The sequence below is a fragment of the Bos mutus genome, chromosome 18 (genome assembly GCF_027580195.1).
Source record: "Bos mutus isolate GX-2022 chromosome 18, NWIPB_WYAK_1.1, whole genome shotgun sequence".
NCBI lineage: Eukaryota > Metazoa > Chordata > Mammalia > Artiodactyla > Bovidae > Bos > Bos mutus.
The window spans coordinates 15701875-15726328 of NC_091634.1; the positions used below are offsets into that span (position 1 = coordinate 15701875).

The following is a 24454-nucleotide window of genomic DNA, read 5'->3' on the forward strand; positions in this document are numbered from 1 at the left end:
TTTTAAAATGTCTAATTTCTAATACCAGAACTGGTTATGTGGCTTATTAAAATTTCTGATAAATGTTTCTGAAAAACTAATTATTTCTAACAAGTCTGTGCATGTATTATAAAGTAATATGATCCTTAATGTGCTTCAGTCACCTGTTGCAAAATCATGATCTCAGAGACCACAGAGATTAGTGATATGACATTTGAGAGTAATTTAAATAAATGGATTTAAGTTACCATTAAAATTTTAAATTTTATTTCATATTTTAAAGATATGATTTCAGAAATATTTTTTTTGCAAAATATCTGCATCTAATTGGAAATGTAAGTCCATTAAAACATGTATTCCATGTAGTCTCTCTACTCCTATCCTTTTTTAATTTTCAGAAGTTTAAAAGAAACAGCATAAATAGAATAAACTCATACATTATTACAATCCAGAATCAACTAATGTTTTCTTATATTTATTTGGAATCTTTTTTAATGAGATAGATATTTAGATACAAAACTGAAGTATTGTTCAACCACCATAATTGGCCCCATTTCCCTTCTACTCTCTTTTTTTCTAGAGACAATCACTTTTGGGAATTGAGTGTGTATCCTTCCAATCCATTCTTCATAGTTTTACATAAAAATGTTTACCCATAACCAATGCTTTAATACTAGTGTTGGTTAGTGTTGATTTAATTCAAACTCACACAGGTATAGTTACAATATATTCATCACTTCATTTTCACTCTACATGATTTTCAAATCTTTCTGTTAATACATATAGATTTAGTTTGTTAACTGCTAGAGAATATTCTACAGGGTAACTACATCACATTTTATCAACCATTTCCAAAGTGACAGACATTTGTTTCCAATTTTTTGCTATATTAATATAACTCATGCTGCAATGAACATTAAAGATACAGGACTCCCTGGGTACATGTATCAGTTTCTTCACTATATGTATATATACTCAAGAGTGGGTATTCTGGAATGTGTTTTTAAAATTCTTACTACTCAAAGGTTTGAAAAAAAAAATCTACAAAACCCTTTTATTAAGTTTTGCTCTTTTGAGTTCTAGTCTTCAATACTTTTGAGTTTTTTTAATAAATACTTTATAATGTATGACAACAGCAAAGATCTAATTTTTCCACATGAAGACTCAATTACCCTGAGACCATTTTTTTAATTATCCAGATTTTTCTACCAATTTGAGATTACCACCTCTATGAACTGCCAATTCCCCTTAAAAACATGCATGTATTTCTGGATATAGTATCCTGTCACAATCTTTATTTTCTATTACTGTATCAAGAGCAAGTAATTTTGATGGTTATACATGTAGTAAAACATGTAACAACAAAATGACAATTTTGTCTTTGTTTCACATCTTCACACCTTGTATATCTTTGTCTGAATATATCAGGTAGGCCTTCTAGAACCATGTTGATTAGTGTCCATGACTGGATCCTTAATGAGAATGCTCCTAAAAGTCCAGCATGAACATGTTTGTTGTGGGGGTATTGGTTTTCATGATAGTATAATAGTTATTAAATTCTCAGTGTATTACATTTTGAGTTGTTGCTGTAGGTTTTTCCATATTGATGTTACTTTACCGTAAAATGATTTTTCTGATATACTGTTTAGTATGATTTCTATTGAAGGTTTTCCTAAATTTAAGACATTCATAGAGCTTTAATGAGTATGAATTCTCTGGTGTCTAATATGATGTGACTTCTGGCTAAAAGCTTTCCCACATTCATTACACTGATAAGGTTTTTCTCCAGTATGGATTCTCATATGCAGAGCAAGAGTTGAGAACTGAGAGAAGGCTTTCCCACATTCATTGCAACCATAGGGCTTCTCACCTGTATGGCTTCTCATATGCACAGTAAGAGATGAGCTTTGACAGAAAGCTTTCCCACATATTTTACATTCATAAGGCTTATCACCTGTATGAATTCTCACATGTACAATAAGTGATGTGATTCGGGAGAAGGCTTTTCCACATTTATTACATTCATAGGGTTTCTCTCCTGTATGAATATTGTGATGTTTAATGAGGTACTGCTTCTGCCTAAAGATTGTTCCACATTCATTACACTTATAGGGTTTCTCTCAATATGAATTTTCTCATGCTCAGTGAGGTTTGATTTGCCACTGAAAGCTTTTCCACATTCCTTACATATATAAGGTTTCTCTCCTGTATGACTTCTCTGGTGTCTAATGAGGCTTGACTTCTGAATGAAAGCTTTCCCACACCCTTTACATTCATAAGGTTTCTCTCCAGTATGAATTCTTTGATGGATAATGAGGTTTTCTTTCTGGCTAAAGGCTTTTCCACACTCATTACATTTAAAGGGTTTCTTTCCACTATGGATATTCTGATGTTTGACGAGGTATTGCTTCTGACTGAAGGCTCTTCCACATTGGTTACATTCAAAGGGTTTCTCTCCTGTATGAATTTTCTCATGCTCAGAGAGATATGATTTGCCACTGAAGGCTTTGCCACATTCCTTACATGCATAGGGTTTGTTTCCAGTATTTCTCTGTTGCTTAATAAGGCTTGACATCTGAATAGAAGCTTTCCCACATTCATAAGGTTTCTCTCCAGTATGATGTTTTTGATGAGTAAGCAAGTTTCCTTTCTGGCTAAAGGCTTTCCCACATTTATTACATTGATATGATTTCTTTCCTGTATGACTTCTCAAATGTAGAGTAAGGGATGAGACTCGAGAGAACACTTTACCACATTCAGTACATTCATGTGATTTCTCTGCAGTATGCATTTTCTTATGCTCTGTGAGGTTTTGCTTCAGACTAAATATTTTTCCACATTCATTACATTCATATAGTTTCTCTTCAGTATGAATTTGATCACACTGAAGGAGATCTGATTCAGGCCGAAGGCTTTCCAACATTCTTATCATGCAGAGGTATTTTCTCCAACAAGAATTCCTTAGTATCTCTTGACATGTGACATGGATGAAAGCTTTCCCACGTTCAATATATGCAGATGGTTTCTCTCCAATAATAATTCTCAGATATCTAACAAAGTTGAATTTATGATGAAAGACTTTTCACACTGGTTATCCTGAGGTCAGATGATTATAAATTGGGATGAAATGTAGCATCCTCATTATATTCGTAATGGTTCTTTCTTAGATAGCTTCTCTCATGTTTAAGTGCAAGTTATGTCCAAATTTTTAAACTGAGTCCCATACATAGAGTAATAGTCTTAAAGAATCAATGTCTGTGCTCAGAGGAAATACTTCTCTGAGTTTTTCTTTAGCTGTATTTTATGAAGTTGTCTGAGTTTTTTAGTTGTATTTTCTGAGTTTTTCTTTAGCTGTATTTTCACAAAGGATGCAACTTAACTCAAAGGTCTTTCCTGTTGTATCTTTATTTATTTATAAATTTCCCAGGCCTTTTCTGAAAGGGAGTACAAAAAAAACATCATTGAAAAGAGTAACTAACTGTAAACTATTTAATGCCTGGCATGTAGTGAACATCTAATAAGGCATCTATCATCATCATCATCAGTATCACACTTGTGAACTTCTCCACTATTTTTAATAAAATTTCAGAAATGTGCAATTTAGGGACTTCTCTTGTGGTCCAGTTGTTAACAGTCCACCCTGCCAATGGACATGGGTTTGATGCCTGGAGCAACTAAGCCCACAAGCCACAACTACTGAGCCCACATGCTGCTACTACTGAAGCCCAAGAGCCTAAAGTCCATGCTCCGCAGCAGGAGAGGCCACTGCAGTAAAAGGCCTACTCATTGCAATGAAGAGTGTCACCCACTCACTGCAACTAGAGAAAGCCCCAGTGCAGCCAAAAGAATAAAAAACAGTGCAATTTAAAAATAGACTTTTAATTTCAAACCTAACCTAACAGTATAAAAGAAAGCTCAAATACAAATGACACCCATGGGTGCATTAGCTTAAACTGGTTTTAAATGAAACAATGTATACTTTATAAATCAGTAAAATAAGGGAAAACATAAAGAACAGGTGACAGGATGAAAGACGAAACATAACACTGCAAAGTGTAGGATGAAGGGATAAAAAATGAATAGGAGTATTATTAAATTAAAGGGATGTGTGGTTAAATAAGATATTTATTTCTACATCTTCTTGAAGCTCCATTAAAATGACAATAAGGAGATGAAGGGCATTACTCATAAAAACTGAAAGGCTGAGGAAACAACAATGGATGAAAGCATTAGGAAATTTTGAAAGGAAACCGAATAAAGGACTAAATTAACCACAAAACTTAAATAAAATGCTAGTAGATAAGGATGCCACTTAGATGCAAGGTAATTTGTGACACAGCCGTTGACAAAAAGGCTGTATAACTTTATGGACAGATTGGTTAAGAATTGAAAGTGGCTTATAAAATTATTATATAAGGAGGAGCTGATGCACCCAACTCTCCTAACTGGAAGAAATAGGAATTTATTATCCAGAAAAGTGTAACTGAGAAACTCCAAATTTAGTTTTGACACAGAAAGTAGATGAGAATGCCATACTGAAAGAGGGTGATAAGTAGAAGTTTATATATAGTATAGAATCCCAACTTCTTTCTACTGCTAGACTACAGGAATGCTGGTAGTTGCCAGGTGTCAGATATGGAAGGGTTCTTGTCTGAAAAAATGAGAAAATCATGAGAAGCCCGATAGATCCTGACATCTGGAGTCATAGAAAATAAATACTTGTATATCCAACTGAATGTGTACAGTGAAGCTCACCATTTTAACAGACCTACTCATGGACACTGATTATAATCATCACAGAAAATATGAAAAATGAATGCAGGAAATTTTCTGAGCCCCATCTTCTTATTAGCATGTTGATAATGATTAAAATTTACTGCATTTAAAATAGGTAAAACAGCTATATGAAATGAAATGGCAATTGCAGAATAAGCTGCAATTCACAATAAACACCAAGAGACACAGTCAAATGAGTTTAAAGTGGCTGTCTACATGAAGCAAGAACAGTGGGTAAGGAAGAATGGAGTAAGCATAGTTATAACCCTATTTGACTTCTAAAAGCTCCAATTTCTTATACCTACAGAGATTTCCTTGAAGACTTGGGCCTTTTAACTTGAATCAATCTATAAATAATTATATAATAACTATAGACAGTGCTTTTTTACCTTACAACTGAGTTTCACATGGGCTAAACAGCAAAGTACATATACATTTAATGGGAAAGGGGAAAAAAAGAAAATATGCCAGAAAATAGCCATCTTTGCTTCCAAATCTGATTTTGATTTCCATTTTGATTACTGATACTATCACTTCTGGATACTGAAACTGTCATTGCCATCAAATTTCAGTTTTCATTTATTTTTCTTCTTTCATTATGCCTGATACTCTGGCACCCAAGCTCTTTTTTGTCAAGGACTCTTTTCTTGGCCTCTCTAAGTCCTTTCTTTTATAACTATTTTCCACCCACTCTCTGGAAACCTTTGACATTATTCTGAACTATCCATCTCAAACTTTTATCCTCATTTTCATATAAATCATTTTAAGAACTGACTAATAATATGCTGCCTCTCTTACCAATGCTGTAATTTCCATAATTAGAAAAAAATAACCTCAACACTCACTGCATACCAAAAGCAAAAATTCACTCAAAATGAATTACAGACCACAGCATGAGCATTAAAAATATTAATAAGAAATATAAAAGAAAAAATGGTAGACTTTATCAAAACTAAAAACTAATGCCCTTTAAAAACACAGTTAAGGAAACAAAAACAAAAGCCATAGACTGGGAGGAACTAATAAAGGGCTTCTCTCCAAAATATATAGAACCGCTGAAACTCAATAATAAAAAGATAAAAACTATTTATTTTTTAAAATGGGAGAAAAACTAGAATAGTCTTAAAACATGAATGGCTAGAGAATCCCATGGACAGAGGAGCCTGGCAGGCTGTACTCCATAGGGTCACATAGAGTCAGAAATGACTGAAGCAACTCAGCATGCACCCTCGAATTTACAATGTAGTGAATTTATATTTCAATGTAGTGAAAAACACAAACCTAAGAGAGTATATGTTAATACATAAGATCCAGGTTACTTTGTATCTGAGATGGGAGATATAAGGATTAGAGAGATTGGGCTAGAAGTAAGAGACAGTTCAATAAAAATGAAGTTCAAGATTGAACAGTGGATAAGATTTTGATAAATGGATCAATGCACAATCAAAGGCAAAGATGCCAAGAATTTCATACACACGACAGGGGCGATAAGAAGGGTACAACTCTTACTATTTAAAGCTGGAATAATAATCACAACTTGATGAAGGGAAGAGGGAGGCTGAAAATATATACATTGTAAAGTGTATAAAATATACATATCACTCCTGGTGATAGTAAATAGATATCGTCTAAAATCAAGAAAAAATAAATAAATAAAATCGAGGATGAAGACTAAGAAAATTATGAATATAAAGGCAAACACGAGAAAGAAAAAAAATAAACTTCCCAAATGTTCAGGAAGATATATATTCACAACAAATAAAGATCCTACAGCAAAAGATAAAAGAGGAGGCAGAATTTAAAACAGTAGGGAATTACCTAGCGGTCCAGTGGTTAGGACTCTGTGCTTTCACTACTGAGGGGCACGGGTTCAATTCCTTGTCAGGGAACCAAGATCCCACAAGCCATGATGTGTGGCAAAAAAAAACAAAAAAGAATTTAAAATAGTACAGAAAGTTAAATCAGAATCAATACCAACCATACTGTTCCTGTCAACAAATGCAAATAGAATAATAATAACTATTAAAAGAACTATGATAGGCTCATATAGGAAATTCTCAGGCCTCAAGCCAGACCTCCTGAATCTAAAAAAGCTGTGGGTAGGGCCCAGCAGTCTGTATTTAACAAGCCCTTCAGGTGATTTTTTTTTTTTTTTTTAAGATTTATTATATACTTATTTATTTTATTCTTTGGCTGAGCTGAGTTTTGATCGCTTTGCCCAGGCTTTCTCTGGTTGGGCTAAGTGGGGGCTACTCTCTAGTTGCAGTCCATGAGCTTCTCATTGTGCTGGTTTCTCTTGTTGCAGAGCACAGGCTCTAGGCTTACAGGCTCAGTAGTTGTGGCTCACAGGCTTAGTTGCTCTGTGGCATGTGGGATCTTCCGGGAGCAGGGACTGAACCCATGTCCCCTGCATTGGCAGGCAGATTCTTAACCACTGGACCACCAGGGAAGCCTTCTCCAGGTGATTTTGATGCATGCTAAAGTCTAACAACTGATATAGCTGCTGCTGCTGCTAAGTCGCTTCAGTCGTGTCCAACTCTGCGACCCCATAGATGGCAGCCCACCAGGCCCCTCCCATGGGATTTTCCAGGCAAGAGTACTGGAATGGGTTGCCATTGCCTTCTCCAACTGATACAGCAAATCCCCCCTAAACTGTATATAAGATATGCTTCTAAAATAATATATCAGAAATGCTGAAAATAAAGACTAAAAATAATCATGAATATATAAACTATAGAAATCCAAGATACAAAAACATTAGCAACTGAGAAGACTACCTCTCTCAACCTAGGAGATCAAATCCATGAAATATATGAATATATATGAAATGGAAACATGAAATAAAAACTATGTACTAATTTATAATATAGAATTAACTAGTTTATTCTGTATTTTGAAAATACTGAAACATCTTTTAAAATGCTCAGAGGACATTCTCAAAATAAGTCCACATAGTAGGCCTATAAAACTTCAAATATTCCACAAAGTAGAAAAGGACAGATAAAATACCCTAAAAAAAAGTCATAAACAAAATTAAAAATTTTCACTTGTAAATTTCAAAATCTACTGGCTTGAACAAACTATTTGGTCAAAGAGGAAATTAAAATATATCACATAATATTCAGAGTATTATTCAGAACACAATGTATATCAGAACCCACTTGAAAAAAATGCTTGGAGAGTTTTAACATAAATGGTTACATCATTTTAAAAAGAAATAATAATAATAAATATTCAAACTAAGGAATTACAATAAGGAAAAGTAAACAAAAGAAAAACAAAAATTAGAAAAGATAGAGAAATTGATTATTACAAACAAAACTACAAGTAATAATAGATTCATGAGTAAGAATAAAAGCAAAATTAAAAAAATAAAAAAAATGATTATTTGAAAACAAGAATTATAGAGACTATTTTGTTCAATTCTATGCAAATAAACTTGTAAACCTAGCAAATATAACCTCTGAGAACTTAGACCAGAAAAGAAAATTTAAACAGAAAAGTAAACAGAAAAAAATAGAGGTGATCATTCTCTCATTTTATCACCCCAAAGTCCAAGGTATGTGTGGTTTAAGGTGTGAATTTTACTAAACTTTTAACAAAGTACAATAATATTTGCAGAAGTATGATGTACAACAGATTAGAACTAAGTTCTATATAACTAGTAAGTCAAAAGAAAATACAGAAATTCACACCAGTCAGAATGGCTGCGATCCAAAAGTCTACAAATAATAAATGCTGGAGAGGGTGTGGAGAAAAGGGAACCCTCTTACACTGTTGGTGGGAATGCAAACTAGTACAGCCACTATGGAGAACGGTGTGGAGATTCCTTAAAAAACTGGAAATAGAACTGCCTTATGATCCAGCAATCCCACTGCTGGGCATACACACTGAGGAAACCAGAAGGGAAAGAGACACGTGTACCCCACTGTTCATCGCAGCACTGTTTATAATAGCCAGGACATGGAAGCAACCTAGATGTCCATCAGCAGATGAATGGATAAGAAAGCTGTGGTACATATACACAATGGAGTATTACTCAGCCATTAAAAAGAATACATTTGAATCAGTTCTAATGAGGTGGATGAAACTGGAGCCTATTATACAGAGTGAAGTAAGCCAGAAGGAAAAACACCAATACAGTATACTAACGCATATATATGGAATTTAGAAAGATGGTAACGATAACCCTGTATACGAGACAGCAAAAGAGACACTGATGTATAGAACAGTCTTATGGACTCTGTGGGAGAGGGAGAGGGTGGCAAGATTTGGGAGAATGGCACTGAAACATGTGAAACGTCATGTATGAAATGAGATGCCAGTCCAGGTTCAATGCACGATGCTGGATGCTTGGGGCTGGTGCACTGGGACGACCCAGAGGGATGGTGCGGGGAGGGAGGAGGGAGGAGGGTTTTAAAAAAAAAAGAGTAACATGGAAATTTACATTACCATATGTAAAATAGATAGCCAATGGGAATTTGCTGTATGGCTAAGGAAACTCAAACAGGCTCTGTATCAACCTAGACGGGTGGGATGCGGAGGGAGATGGGAGTGAGGTTCTAAAGGGAGAGGATATATGTATACCTATGGCTGATTTATGTTCAGGTTTGACAGAAAACAACAAAATTCTGTAAAGCAATTATCCTTCAATTAAAAAATTAAAAAAAAAAAAAAAAAAGAAAATACAGAAATTACATTCTCTTGGTAATTAAAGCCCCCCTTGTATTTTTACAGGGATTATATCAACAGCCTTCACAGATACTTAACCAGAACTGAATTTTTTATACTGTAAAATGACAGTCCTGAACTGAACTAGGCAACATTATCTGAATACCAGGCAAACTGGTCCTTTCAACAGCATTTATCTTGTGCTTTAAAAAGTGTTTTAAAATATAAATCAAAATGCTCTAATACCAAGTGTACTAACTTTGTGCTATAATGCCTAAGCTGAGTAGTTGCAACAGAGATCCTATGGATTACAAAGCCTAAAAAACTTTCTATCTGGCCTTTTACAAAAAAATTTATTGATGCTCTTCTACCCTAGAGTGGTGATTCCTCTCTCCTCTACCAGGCTGGAACCAGGATACATTGTTAATCCAGCTTTAACCACAAGTAAAAGATAAAGAGAGAACCTGGAAGAAGTCTGGATCTTAAAGTACCACAAAGACCAAAGGTACCATGCAGATTTTGACTACTCATCACATAAAGAAATAAGCCAATAAATCAATTCTTACATTCCTTAAACCAGCACATTCGGGTGTTTATTATAGTCACTTAGCTTTAAACTCCCAAATATGCTGGTTTACCATTTAGCTTTGGTTTACCACTTAGTTTTACTATATAGGGGCTTCCCTGTTAGCTCAGTTGGTAAAGAATCTGCCTGCAATGCAGGAGACCCTGGTTTGATTCCTGGGTCAAGGAAGATCCACTAGAGAAGGAATAGGCTACCCACTCCAGTATTCTTGAGTTTCCCTTATGGCTCAGCTGGTAAAGAATCTGCCTGCCATGTGGGAGACCTGGGTTCAATCCCTGGGTTGGGAAGATCCCCTGGAGAAGGGAAAGGCTACCCACTCCAGTATTCTGGGCTGGAGTCGGGATCACAAAACGTTGGACATGACTGAGTGACTTTCACTTAGCTTTATTACCATGATTGATTAACACTTTTTAGTCCTGTTTCACTCCCTTACATATCATGCATCTGCAGATACCAATTCAGGCATTGAAAGTATTTTCAGATCATAAGAAAATGAATGGACAAGAAAATGACTTTTTACAAAAACACATAGTAGGGTAGAGTTTGCCAACTTCTGCTTTTAACAGGTCACCATTTAAAAAGAATACACTGGGTTTCCCTGGTGGCTCAATGACAAAGAATCCGCCCGCCGATGCAGAAGACACAGCTTCAGTCCCTGGTCCAGGAAGATTCCACATGCCGCAGAGCAACTAATCCTATGTGCCACAGCTACTGAGCCAACGTGTCCCAATTACTGAAGCCCATGTGCCTAGAACCTGTGCTCCACAAGAGAAGCTACTGCAATAAGAAGCCCTCACAACACAACGAAGAGTAGCTCCCACTCACCATAACTAGAGAAAAGCCCGCATAGCAATGAAGACCCAGTACAACCAAAAACAAACAAACATACACTGAGTTTGCCTGACATTTGAACATTTTGTTATATGTTAACACTTTCCTACACAGCAACCACAGTAATCTTGTCACAGGCAAATCATGTCATGCTCTCTCTGGAAAGTCTCCCTGTATGATCATAAAAATATTTAGAAGCATAAAATGTTTATTGTGGCTGCTTCTGAGGAGCAGAAGTAGAGAACTGAGAGCCAGGAATAGGAGATATACCTATTGTTTTAATGTCTATCATGTATATGTACTAGATTTTAAAAATAACAGTACAATACAGCACCAATTTCCAGGCCTGCATTATTGTTAAAAAGCAGAAGGTAGACGATATCTGGAGATACACTATGTATAGTATACAGTATAGATATACTCTATAGTATAGTATACAGATATAGTATATATACAGATAGTATACAGATATACTATATAGATATACTTGTATATCTGTGTATATAGTATATAGATATATACTTGTATATCTGTATGCTATAGATTTACAAAATATACTGTGATATCTGGAAGTAAGACAATAAAAAAACAAGGATAAAAGGGTAAAATTCAACTATGAGGTATATTACAATAGAAGGAGAGAGAAATATGATAGTAAAATTTTAAAGAAAATAATCTACATTTGTAGATTTGAAAGATTACAGATCTCTAATCTTTGGCAAGGACTGAATGCTGAAGGAAAGGAGTGTAGACATATAGGGAGAAGTGAAAACTGGAGAATGTTAATGAGAGGAAGAAGCATGAAATTTAGACTATAGAAGTTATAAAATTGAGGCTGCAAATAAGGTAGAGAGGCTGGCATCCAGAATCAAGGTTAGAGAGAGAACTAGTCCTCCAGAATCTGAGAAAAGAAGAGCATCAAACCAGGAAGAGAATTTAGAAATGGTACCTAGGTTATCTAAAGGATGCCTAGCAATTTTCACTCCAAAAGACAAGAGCTGATAAGAAAATTTCAAAACATTTCAGATGTTGCAAACTTATTGCTGCTGCTGCTAAGTCGCTTCAGTCATGTCCGACTCTGTGCGACCTCATAGATGGCAGCCCACCAGGCTCCTCCGTCCCTGGGATTCTCCAGGCAAGAACACTGGAGTGGGTTGCCATTTCCTTCTCCAATGCATGAAAGGGAAAAGGGAAAGTGACACGACTCTTAGCGACCCCATGGACTGCAGCCTACTAGACTCCTCTGTCCATGGGATTTTCCAGGCAAGAATACTGGAGTGGGGTGCCAGTGGAGAAGGCAAACTCACTGAGCCACTGTAATGAGCCTTTACTCCATTCATACCTGCTGGGTTCTCTCTTACCCGGAGAATACCTCCTTTACATTTCTTCCTCTATCATCAGTTGCTCTTCTTGTTTGAACTGGTTACTTTAAAATTTGAAATAATGACATAGGACTTGGATGAAGGTTAAAGCAGCATCTCAGAATTCAGGTTGAGCCCTTAGGACCCTCAGTGGAGTTGAAGGATAAGGAAAGTAAAGCTCCTGGGGATGCACGAAGAAGCTGACTTGTGAAAAAGAACAAAGGAATGATGATTCTTTGGCTTAGAAGCCAGAGCACACACATACACATACATGTGAGCACATGGAAAAAGAGTATTTGTAATTTGCATCTCAGGTCAAACTCATTTTGTCATTTAAAGGCTCCACACATTTCAAAAAATGGGAAACAGAAGGTATCTTATTTTTCAGAATTTAGGTTATACAGAGAAACTATCAGTGAGTTGCTAGAGTTCTCTAGAATAACAACCTGCATGAGTACCTTTGAGCAGGTGTCATTTACAAGTGACACCTTGTTCCTGATTGAACAGTCACAGTTTTGAATATCATTTTCCCCCATAACAACACATTTCTCATAAATGTGAAGTCACCAACCTTAAGTGATATGGATAAAATGTAAAGGAAGTGACTCTGAAATTATTCGTGGCTCAGAGTTCTTAAAATTTTTAGAGGCCTAATATTTTATCCAGGTTATATTACTCTAAGAGAAATTAAGTGTCCTATAATTAAATGGTCATTCAATTCATTGGTTCAGCAAATGTATTTCTCATTTATTATTTGTATTGAAAAGACCATAGTCGGGATTCTGGGAAGCTGACGTTGAGCCTCCTGAGGCGCATGCGCGAGGGTTGCTGCTACCCGACTCGGAACCAGCGCCATTTTGGCTGATTTTTTTAAAAAAAAAAAAAAAGAAAAGACCATAGTCTTCGATTTGTAATGGGGTGTTACAGATAAAAGGGTCAAACTTGCTCAGAAGCTCTTCCCTTACTCCAACATAGGATGCTTAGTCTGGCTGGATAGTGCCATGAATTGATGAAAACACAGATGGCAGAAAGGATGGAGGCAACACACAGGAAGGAAGAGGTAATTATGACATTATGGACATGAAGAGTTTGAAGTTCCTATGCAACCTCCAGATGGCATTATCCATTAGACAGTTGGAGAAGCTCAGGACAAGCCTCAAATAGGAATGGTCATTTCATTAGTCCTGTGTCACAGCTGAAGCCATAGTGGAATTTGGTTGCTCCTAAGAGTTCTTAGAAGTGAAAAAGATCAAAGTCGGAAACTCAGGAACACTAATATTTGAGGGACAAACAAACATCACTCACTAATGGAGATTTTTTGCAGGGAGAAGGGACCTTGTTCCTTGGTTTTCACTGGAATTGTAAAAATGAGAGAAGTATTATGGAAGCCAAGGAAACATCAAGAATGAGTCAGTGATAAACACCTGAAAAGGAATGGAGTGAACAGAGAAATCTAATTACTCCATACCAGGTAAAAATGAAAATGTACAAAACAGGCAAGCAAAAATGTGATTTTTATTCCTGCCCTAGTTGCTACATCCCCTCACAACCATTTTTATTTTCTGTGTAAACTCTAAAAGTTTCTTCATACAACTACAAATATACACTCCTACCCCCACTTAAAAAAAAAAAAAAAAAAAAAAAAGGTAGTATGTTATATCAAACATACACTTTATTTTCTTCATATAACAAAAAACATGGCACTTTTTAAATCTATCTAACATATGGTATATACTTCCGCTTGCTCAAGTCTTTTTTTGGGTCTTTCATTAACATTTAAAAATATCTTCATAAAGCTTTTATACTTTTACTGTTTATCCCTAGGTGTTTTATCAGATTTGTTGCTATTGTAAAGAAAGTAGTCTTCTTTTTAACTATTACTGATTATTTTCTGTATGTATCAAAAATATTATTTCTATATATGAACTTTTGTACTGTGGTACGTTCTCATTTTATTGAAAAATGCGTTGTGTGATTAAAATACTGGAAGAAATTCTTTTTACAGATAAAAGAAAAATTTGTTTCACCACATTTACAAAGGTCATTTGGTTTTGGGGAAAACCTGGTAAAATTAGGAGTCAGATCGCCATGCTCACTGACAAATCAGGGAGTCTTAAATTGATTTTCTGACTTGTGCGTCCAAGACCGGACAACTTGCTTCCCAATTCTGCGCTATCAGCAACAGTGGAAACTACCTCTTAAAGTTGTTCCTTAGCCCAGGACTTCTCGAAGCGGCCTCACCGGAAGTCCTCCAAAGAATTACGAAAAGTCAGTACCTCTGGGGAGTCTATATATCCAATAACAAGTTTCCCGGAAATCCTTCCTCTTTAAAAAAAAATGCTGATTTTGTTTTCTACTCCACAATGGGTCTGCTTTTATACAAAAATCACTTATCGCTCAACTGCTTAGCCTTTTCCCGTTCTCATCTTTCACAGAAACGGATGTTGCAGAGAAATGCACCCTCTTATCATTATTTTAAAAACTAGAAAAGTGAGGTTTAAATGGTACTATCCCAGTAAGTTCCCAACGCCACCCACTCTCACGAAGTTGGAACCACACAGGTTGCAACTCTGCAACCCTCTCACTCTCCCTCACACCCTAAGTCACCCACCGACGAGCCCGCCCCCGTTGCCTTCTGTACCCCTGCCCCCATCCACAGAAGCTTTGAACACTGCTGCACGTCACAGGAGGCGATTCCTCTCCTTCAGTTTCCCCAACCCGGTCGTAGGCTCCGCGAAATCTCCCCTACAACCTAGCCGACCGGACTCTAAGCCCAGAAACCTAGGTCCAGCAACCCAGATCTACGCTTCGCAGAACCAAAACCAAACTCACCAGCAGACAAAGACGACGATGGCGAGCCAGACAGCCTGCGCCTGCGCACTGCCGGCTGGTTAGCATTCCCAGAGGTCTCCTGGGCTCCACCGAGCCCGGGCTCAATACCGGGCGGAATCGGTCGATATTGGTCGGGCGTCCACTTTTCTGATTGTGGACTACATTTCCCAGAAGTTTCGGTGGTTCGAGTCAGCTTTCGCGCCTTGTCAACTCCACCCGAGCTTGTGGGACTATCTCCCTGATTGGGGGAGGAGTGTACGTAGCCCGAGACTCATGACTTAGGTAATACTCTACCTGTGCCAGCTACCTCTGGGAGAAGGCAGTGGTAATAAGCTCAGTTCAAGCTCACCCCTAGTTAGGGGTGACTCCAACTAGGAACCGCGGTGCAAGGCAGCGCCAGAAAATTCCAGGGCACGGTCTGAGGCTAGGGGGTGGGGAGAAGCGGTGAGGAGGGGAGTGATTGTGGGGATCTCCGGTTAGGATCCAGCCCGAGGCCATCTTGTCCCTCGCGAATGCGGTGCTGAACTACCTTTCCCAGAGGTCGCCGCGTTCTCAGGCCCGCGGCTCTGCGCGGTGCGGTAACGGGAGCTGGGTGTTAGTCACTGAGCTGTTCCTGACGACTGACGCCTTGCAAGGGAGATTGGAGGTGAAACATCCAGAGGTCTGGGCGGGGATGGAGACTGAGTATTGTCTGTTCAGGCTGAACGGGCGAGGTTGGAGAGGGAAGTGTCGGTTATTATGTATGACAGTATGTCCTTGTGATGGGTGTGTTCTTATGACAGTGTGTGGTACCGTGTGTGTAGCTTTATGCGGGTGAGTCTGCGAGGTATGATTGTTAATGTGCGATCGTGTGTCATACTGTGTGCTAGTGTGGGTTATCCTGTGACTCTGTGCCCCTGTGATGGGTGTGTGGATTGTTTCTGTGTGACCGTATATATTTCTGTTTGTGTGCATGCATAGGGAGCTTTGTTATTGTACTTCTGTGACTGCGCGCTGGTGGGGATTGTGGCTGTGCAGCACTGTGTGCGGAAGGGAAGGGGAGTCTGTGACTGAGACTGTTACACCTTTGTGTCTTCTGATTGGTGAATCTGGAGAGACTGTCGGTGACCGTCTCATATAGTCATATATGAGACACAGGATAGCTCTGCGCTTTGCCAGTTAAGACCCTGACTCTTCTGTATGGCTTTATAGTTGAAATGGAAGCCTGGGATCTCCTCTGAGAAGCCCTGGTCAGGGAGGGGCAAGTGAGCTAGATATCCTTGTCATCTGGACCTTAGGAAAGATTTGTTATCTCCTTGTCTCATCTGTGTCTGTTAACCAGGCTTAATGAGTCTATCCCTTGTGGTTCATAGCCAGTGAACACACCAAGTACTTAAAAAAATAATAATTTTATTTATTTATTGGCTGTGCTGCATCTTCCTTGTGTTTTGAGCTTTTCTCTAGTTTCAGGGAGCGGGGTTACTGTCTAGTTGCAGAGCAGTTTTCTCACTGCGGTGGCTTCTTTTATTGCAGAGCACCGGGCTCTAGGGCCCGCTGGCTTCAGCAGTTACGACCGGAAGGCTAAGTGGTTAGCTCCGGGGCTCCAGAGCACAGGCTCGGTAGTTGTTGGGCACAGGCTTAGTTACTTGGAGGTATGTGAGAATCTTCCCAGATCAGGGAGTGAACCCCTGTCTCCTGCCTTGGCAGGCGGATTCTTTTACCATTGAGCCACCAGGGAAGTCCCACATAAACTACTTTTGATTAAAATAGAAGCATTTATTGGTTGCGACAGTAAGAAGACAGGGAGCCAGCTCTCAAAGCACTGTCTGTGCAAAACTGGATGGGGAAGTTTTAAACCTGGAGCACATGCATAGTACTAAAAGGGCTGCTGCTGCTAAGTCACTTCAGTCGTGTCCGACTCTGTGCGACCCCAGAGACGGCAGCCCACCAGGCTCCCCCATCCCTGGATTCTCCAGGCAAGAACACTGGAGTGGCTTGTCATTTCCTTCTCCAATGCATGAAAGTGAAAAGTGAAAGTGAAGTCGCTCAGTCGTGTCCGACTCCTAGCGACCCCATGGACTGCAGCCTACCAGGCTCCTCTGTCCATGGGATTTTCCAGGCAATAGTACTGGAGTGGGGTGCCATTGCCTTCTCCGACTAAAAGGGCAGGCATGGTGAAAAGACAAAAGCTGCTCTAGGTTGCAAAAAAACTGTAAGCAAAGTGTTTGGTTGTTTGTGTGCACTGTAACCTTTTTAAAACATCTAGTGTTTGGAACTTGCTATAATTTAACAATTTCTGCAAAACAATCATACTTTGGTTTAACCCCATCCTTTCCCTACTGCTGCCTAGCTAATATATCCTTCAACAAGAGAAATCTCCAAGGAGGAGAAAATAATGGTTATGATATCTATAAGTTGTATATAAGATGGCTTGGTATTTTCCCTTTATTTCTAAAATGCTTTATTTTTTCCTGGAGTTGGTTTTTTTCCTTTCTTGGCAGACTTCTAACAGAGACCCATGAAGTAAACTAAAGCCTACTATTTTTCTTTGCACTTCCTAATTTTTAAAATTAATATGTATGCTGAGTATTTTGGTTTTACATATGTACACATATGCAATCATGTAGATACATATACATGTGTATATACTTGCATTTTTAATATTTTCATTTAAGTGATGTAACTTTCCACATAATTGAAAGTTATTTGAGAATATTTTTAATATTACACAGTGTTGTTTTGTCATATGTGATTAATGCAATAGTCATTGTCTCCTTTATTGCTATAAAAATTCTGATTTTGTTTGAGGGGGCACTGTGCCAAACAACAAATAGGGGCAAAAAAAAACACTTTACATATTTCAGATGTAAACAAAAGCTGTTAGATTGGATTTCTTAGACAGTTCTTTAAAGAGGGGAATGTGGGGAAGGCTCAGTGGACATGTATTCTTTTAGCCTTCTTCCTTTTCTCCTTCCTGCCTGGAAAGTGGATAATAGTGCTGTTCATGGAGCAGCCATCATATAACCATGCATCCACAAGGAAAGGAAGGGTAAGAGAATTAAAGTATTATACTAAATGAAAGTAGAGGATTTTAAATAGTGTATATTGTATGAAAGTTATTTCGTAAACAAAACAAAATTTACCTATAGGTGCATGAAATAAATAGTAGCATTTCAATTCTCTTCATGGTAATGTTGACTGAAAAACACAATGTGATAGCCATGAGTTTCAGTTTTATTTGAATACTTACTGAGCACTATAGCCTGGGAGACAGCGTCTCAGATAGCTCTGAGAAATTACTCTGAAGGTGTACATGCGATTAAAGATAACATCTTGGTAGACGGTTATTGCCAGTCATGAAGAATAGATATCTTGGTTAATGATTTTAGTGCTTTCCTAAGTATGGGAAGATGCAAAAATCCAAGTTCATTAAAAAATTCTCCTGAAATAGTTCTAAATAAAGGCTCATTTTCACAGAGCACGGAATGACTGATCCTGAATTTCTGTTCAGTTCAATTCAGTCACTCAGTTGTGTCTGACTCTTTACAACCCCATGGACCACAGCACACCAGGCCTCCTGGTCCTTCACCAACTCCCGGAGTTTACCCAAACACATGTCCGTTGAGTCAGTGATGCCATTCAACCATCTCATCCTCTGTCGTCCTCTTCTCCTCCTGCCTTCAATCTTTCCCTGCATCAGGGTCTTTTCCAATGAGTTAGCTCTTTGCATCAGGTGGCCAAAGTATTGGGGTTTCAGCGTCAACATCAGCCCTTCCAATGAACACTCAGGACCGATCTCCTTAGAATGGACTGGTTGGCTCTCCTTGCAGACCAAGAGACTCTCAAGAGTCTTCTCCAACACCAAAGTTCAAAACCATCAATTCTTCTGCACTCAGCTTTCTTTATAGTCCAACTCTCACATCCATACATGACTACTGGAAAAACCATAGCCTTGACTAGATGGACCTTCATTGGCAATGTAATGTCTCTGCTTTTTAATGTGCTATCTAGGTTGGTCATAGCTTTCCTTCCAAGGAGTAAGCGTCTTTTAATTTCATGGCTGCAGTCACCATCTGCAGTGATTTTGGAGCCCAAAAAAATAAAGTCTGTCACTGTTTCCACTACTTCCCCATCTATTTGCCATGAAGTGATGGGACCAGATGCCATGATCTCAGTTTTATGAATGTTGAGCTTTAAGCCAACTTTTTCACTCTCCTCTTTCACTTTCATCAAGAGGCTCTTTAGTTCTTCACTTTTTGCCATAAGGGTGGTGTCATCTGCATATCTGAGGTTACTGATATTTCTCCCGGCAATCTTGATTCCATCTTGTGCTTCATCCAGCCCAGCGTTTCTCATGATGTACTCTGCATATGAGATAAATAAGCAGGGTGACAATATACAGCCTTGATGTACTCCTTTTCCTATTTGGAACCAGTCTGTTGTTCCATGTCCAGTTCTAAGTGTTGCTTCCTGATCTGCATAGAGATTTGTCAAGAGGCAGGTCGGGTGGTCTGGTATTCCCATCTCTTTCAGAATTTTCCACAGTTTATTGTGATCCACACAGTTAAAGGCTTTGGCATAGTCAATAAAGTAGAAATGGATGTTTTTCTGGAACTCTCTTGCTTTTTTGATGATCCAGCAGATATTGGCAATTTGATCTCTGGTTCCCCTGCCTTTTCTAAAACCAGCTGGAACATCTGGAAGTTCATAGTTCACGTATTGCTGAAGCCTGACTTGGAGAATTTTGAGCATTACTTTACTAGTGTGTGAAATGAGTACAGTTGTGCGGTAGTTTGGGCATTCTTTGGCATTGCCTTTCTTTGGGATTGGAATGAAAACTGACCTTTTCCAGTCCTGTGGTCACTGCTGAGTTTTCCAAATTTGCTGGCATATTGAGTGCAGCACTTTCACGGCATCATCTTTCAGGATTTGAAGTAGCTCTACTGGAATTCCATCACCTCCACTAGCTTTGTTCGTAGTGATGCTTTCTAAGGCCCACTTGACTTCACATTCCAGGATGTCTGGCTCTAGGTGAGTGATTACACCACTTGATTATCTGGGTCATAAAGATCTTTTTTCTACAGTTCTTCTGTGTGTTTTTGCCACCTCTTTTTAATATCTTCTGCTTCTGTTAGGTCCGTACCATTTCTGTCCTTTATTGAGCCCATCTTTGCATGAAATGTTCCCTTGGTATCTCTAATTTTCTTGAAGAGATATCTAGTCTTTCCCATTCTATTGTTTTCCTCTGTTTCTTGCACTGATCACTGAGGAAGGTTTTCTTATCTCTCCTTGCTATTCTTTGGAACTCTGCATTCAAATAGGTATATTTTTCCTTTTCTCCTTTGCTTTTCAGCTCTCTTCTTTTCACAGCTATTTGTAAGGGCTCCTCAGACAGCCGTTTTGCTTTTTTGCATTTCTTTTTCTTGGGGATGGTCTTGATCCCTGTGTCCTATACAGTGTCACAAACCTCTGTCCATAGTTCATCAGGTACCCTATCAGATCTATTCCCTTAAATCTTTTTCTCACTTCCACTGTATAATCATAAAGGATTTGACTTAGGTCATACCTGAATGTTCTAGTGGTTTTCCCTACTTTCTTCAATTTAAGTCTGAATTTCGCAATAAGGACTTTATGATCTTAGGATGTTTTATTGTAGTCAGCAACTATAGAGGCTAATGACTTGATTGTAGAACTGGATGGTGATTTGCAATTCTCCCTTTTTGGTAATAAATTCAACCAATGTTTGGGAGACGTTTGTGACCAATTTGTCCCACAATGCTAGAAAGACTCATTCCTAGATCAGGTCAGGACTTCGTTGTTCAGTTCAGTAGCTTAGTCGTGTCTGACATTTGCAACCCCATGGACTGCAGCACGCCAGGCTTCCCTGTCCATCAGCAACTCCCAGAGCTTACTCAAACTCATGTCTTTAGAGTCGGTGATGCCATCCAACTATCTCAACCTCTGTCATCCCATTTTCCTCCCACCTTCAATCTTTCCCCAATGTGGAATTACTGGACTAGGCAATGTTAATGATAGTCATAAAACTCACTGTACCCTCATCTGTCGTACTAGTCAGTTATTGTCTAGGAATTGATTCCCTCTTGCTGCTTCTTCCCATATCTAGAGTTACACTACTACAATCATTTTGATCATATATATATATATATAACTATATTTGGTTAATTGTTGAAGTTGCATAGTCATCATTATCTTTATTGGAGGCTCAGTCACACATTTGGTAATGCAAAAAACAATAATTTTGTAAAATAGGCAGAGTATAAGTAGAACAACCAGTAGCATAAGGTCATAACTAAGAATTTAAACCAAGAACTTCCATTCAGCATGGCCCAGTATATTCTTAGTCATCTGACCCAGTCTATTCCTTACCAATTGCTATCTTTAAAGGTAATGATATATAAGCATTGTTCATAAGGCACTCAGCCTGATTTCCTAGTGTTATTAAGCTGATTATCTTTAGTATGATTTAATTGTTCCCAACAAGCATATTGTTCTGTTAAACTTAAATGACCATAGCCTGTTAGCTATATAAAGCCATCATGTAACAGAAGGAGGGTCCCTCCTAATAATTGGGAACTTATATTCTTTCACTGAAATTTAGCTCGTTGCTCTAAGCTTGAGTAACTTTGAAAGAAAATTCATACTTATGGCTAGGGTCAGAGCAAGTATGATTGACTGGCCAACTGAGGGGGTCCCATCTAGTAATATCAATAGTGGCCCAAACAGAACTATAACTTCTTTCTTCTACAATAAATTTCCTGAGGGCTATCAACTCATTGCCTTGGAGAGGAGAAATCCACCAAGGTAACTTAGAAGTTCTGGACATAGGTAACTGACTATAAGCCCAACAGTTGGATTAATTTTTAAATTCTGCACATAGGATTTTGCCTGTGATAGAAAAACATTTGATTCATATGCAAAAGTCCAGTATATCAAGAGAACACTATAAATAATCATATAGGTTAGGTTCTGAATCTTGGGATAGCTTTTTATTTCTGATGTTGTCTTCTTGTCCTGGTGTGAGTGTCATTTCCTCTCTGAGCGCTGTTTTAAAGTGAGTTTGAGTTCAGTAGTCTGCTATATAGATCAGTATAATGCAGGGGCCCATTTTAAGTGGGAAATATTCCAAGAGTCCTTTCATTTTTGCTGCACATCAAGTACTTTGTTTGTTTTTTTTTAATTTTTAAAATTATGTATTTTAAAATTTTATTTTTGACTGCCCTGGGTCTTACCTGCTGTACATGGGCTTTCTCTAGTTGTGGCAAATGCGGGGGCTGCTCTCTAGTTACAGTGCATGAGCTTCATCGCAATGCATGTGGCTTCTCTTGTTGCAGAGTGCAGGCTTCATTTAGTAGCTAGGCTCATGGGCTCTAGAGTCCTAGATATCATTTTGAGATAGTGATTTTGTTTCCTTCAAGCATTACCCAGGAGTGAAATTACTCAATTCTATGATAATTGTATTTTTAAACTTTTGAGAAACTTCTGTTTTCCTTAGTGGCTGTGCCAATTTACATCCCTACAAACAGTGCACAAGGGTTCCCTTTTCTCCACATCTTCACCAACACTTGTTATTTCTTGTCGTTTTGGTGATAGCTATTTTAACAGATGTAAGATAGTATCTTATTCTGGTTTTGAGTTGTATTTCCCTGATGATTAGTGAGGTTGAACATCTTTTCGTGTACGTGTGGGTCATTTGTTAGAATTCTTTGGAAAATGTCCATTAAGATCATCTACACATTTTTTATTTGGATTATTATTTTGCTATTGAGTTGTATGAACTTTATATATTTTCCATTTAACCCCCATATGATATGTAATCTGCAAATATGTTCTTCTGTTCCATAGGTTGCCTTTTCATTTTGTTGTTTCCTTTGCTGTACAGAAACTTCTTAGTTTGATGTAGTCCCACTTGTTTATTTTTGCTTTTGTTGTCAAATCCAAAAAATCATTGCTAAGACTGAAGTTTGAAAGCTTACCTCCCTTAGGAATTTTGTGATTTCAGGTCTTATGTTCAATTCCTTGATCCGTTTGAGTTGATTTTGTGTACAGTGTGAGACAGTGGCTCAGTTTCATTCATTTACACGTGGTGTCCATTTCTCTCAACACCATTTATGGAAGAGAATATCCTTGTGTCCAGTTTTCCCAGCACCACTTAGGGAAGAGAATATCCTTTTCCCATTGTATATTCTTGGCTTCTTTCTCATTAATTATAACAATGTGTGGGTTTGTTTCTGGGCTCTCTATTCTGTTCCACTTATTTACATGTCAATTTTTATGCCAGTACCATACTGTTTTGATTCCTAAGGCTTTGAAATACAGTTTAAAATCAGGATTATTTTATATTTCTGTGAAAAATGCCATTGAAATTTTATATAGTTGTGTTGAATCTGAAAAATCTTTAGGGGTAACATGGATATTGAAAAATATTAATTCTTAAAACCCGTAAGCACAGAATATTTTTTCCATTTATTTATGTCTCCTTCAGTTTGTTTTGTCAAAGTCATAGTTTTCAGTGTACAGGTCTTTAACCTCCTTGGTTAAATTTATTCCTAGGTATTTCATTTTTAAAAAATACTGTTTTATAAAAAAATAAAATAAAAAAACATAAAAATACTGTTTTATTGATCTATAGTGTTCTTGCCTGGAGAATCCCAGGAATGGGGGAGCCTGGTGGGCTGCCGTCTCTGGGGTCGCACAGAGTTGGACACAACTGAAGCGACTTAGCAGCAGCAGCAGCAGCAGCAACAGTGATTTACAATATTGTATTAGTTATAGGTATATTATATAGAGATTCAAATTTTTTAAAATTATATTCCATTTAAAGTTATAAAATATTGGTTATATTCCCTGTGCTGTACAATATATCCTTGCAATTTATTTATTTTATACATAGTAATGTGTATCTTTACCCCCTACCCTTGCCTTGCTCCTCCCCCTTCCCTCTTCTCATAGGTAACCACTACTCCTCTGTATCTGTGTTTGTTATATTTATTCATTTGTTTTATTTAATAAGTGGTATCCTATGGTACTTATGTTTCTCTGTCTGACTTATTTCACTAAGTGTAATCCCCTCTAGGTCCATCCATGTTGGTCCAAGTGGCAAAATTTCATTCTTTTCTATGGCTGAGTAGTGTTCCATTGTGTATATGTATGTGTGTGTGTGTGTGTGTGTCTTATTGATTTATAGTTGATTTACAATATTAGTTATATACGTGTGTGTGTGTGTGTGTGTATACCCCACATCTGCTTTATCCATTCTTTATCCACTCATCTGGACACTTACTTAGGTTGCTTCCATATCTTAGTTGTTATAAATACTATAGTGCTGCTCTGAACACTGGGGGCATGTTACTGCTGCATTTGGAGTGATAGTTTATATATTGCCTCTGTAAATCCCTACCAGATAATAAGGGGAGGAATA

General features: G+C 37.8%; 2 protein-coding genes across 3 annotated transcripts in view; one reads left to right on the plus strand and one right to left on the minus strand.

The window, feature by feature from the left end:
• Positions 1–438: 438 nt before the first annotated feature.
• ZNF260 (zinc finger protein 260) lies at positions 439–15189 on the minus strand. The gene is given in 3 exon segments (XM_070387921.1): positions 439–2101; positions 2104–3413; positions 15037–15189. Coding segments are annotated over 2 exon segments (1233 nt in total). The 5' UTR covers positions 2912–3413; positions 15037–15189; the 3' UTR covers positions 439–1676.
• The window catches only part of ZNF382 (zinc finger protein 382), a 68028-nt gene continuing 58762 nt past the window's right edge, over positions 15189–24454 (plus strand). For both annotated transcript variants that reach the window (XM_070387878.1, XM_070387886.1), the window contains exon 1: positions 15189–15318. The gene's annotated coding sequence lies outside the window, so the exon portion shown is untranslated. The remainder of the gene's footprint in view (positions 15319–24454) is intronic.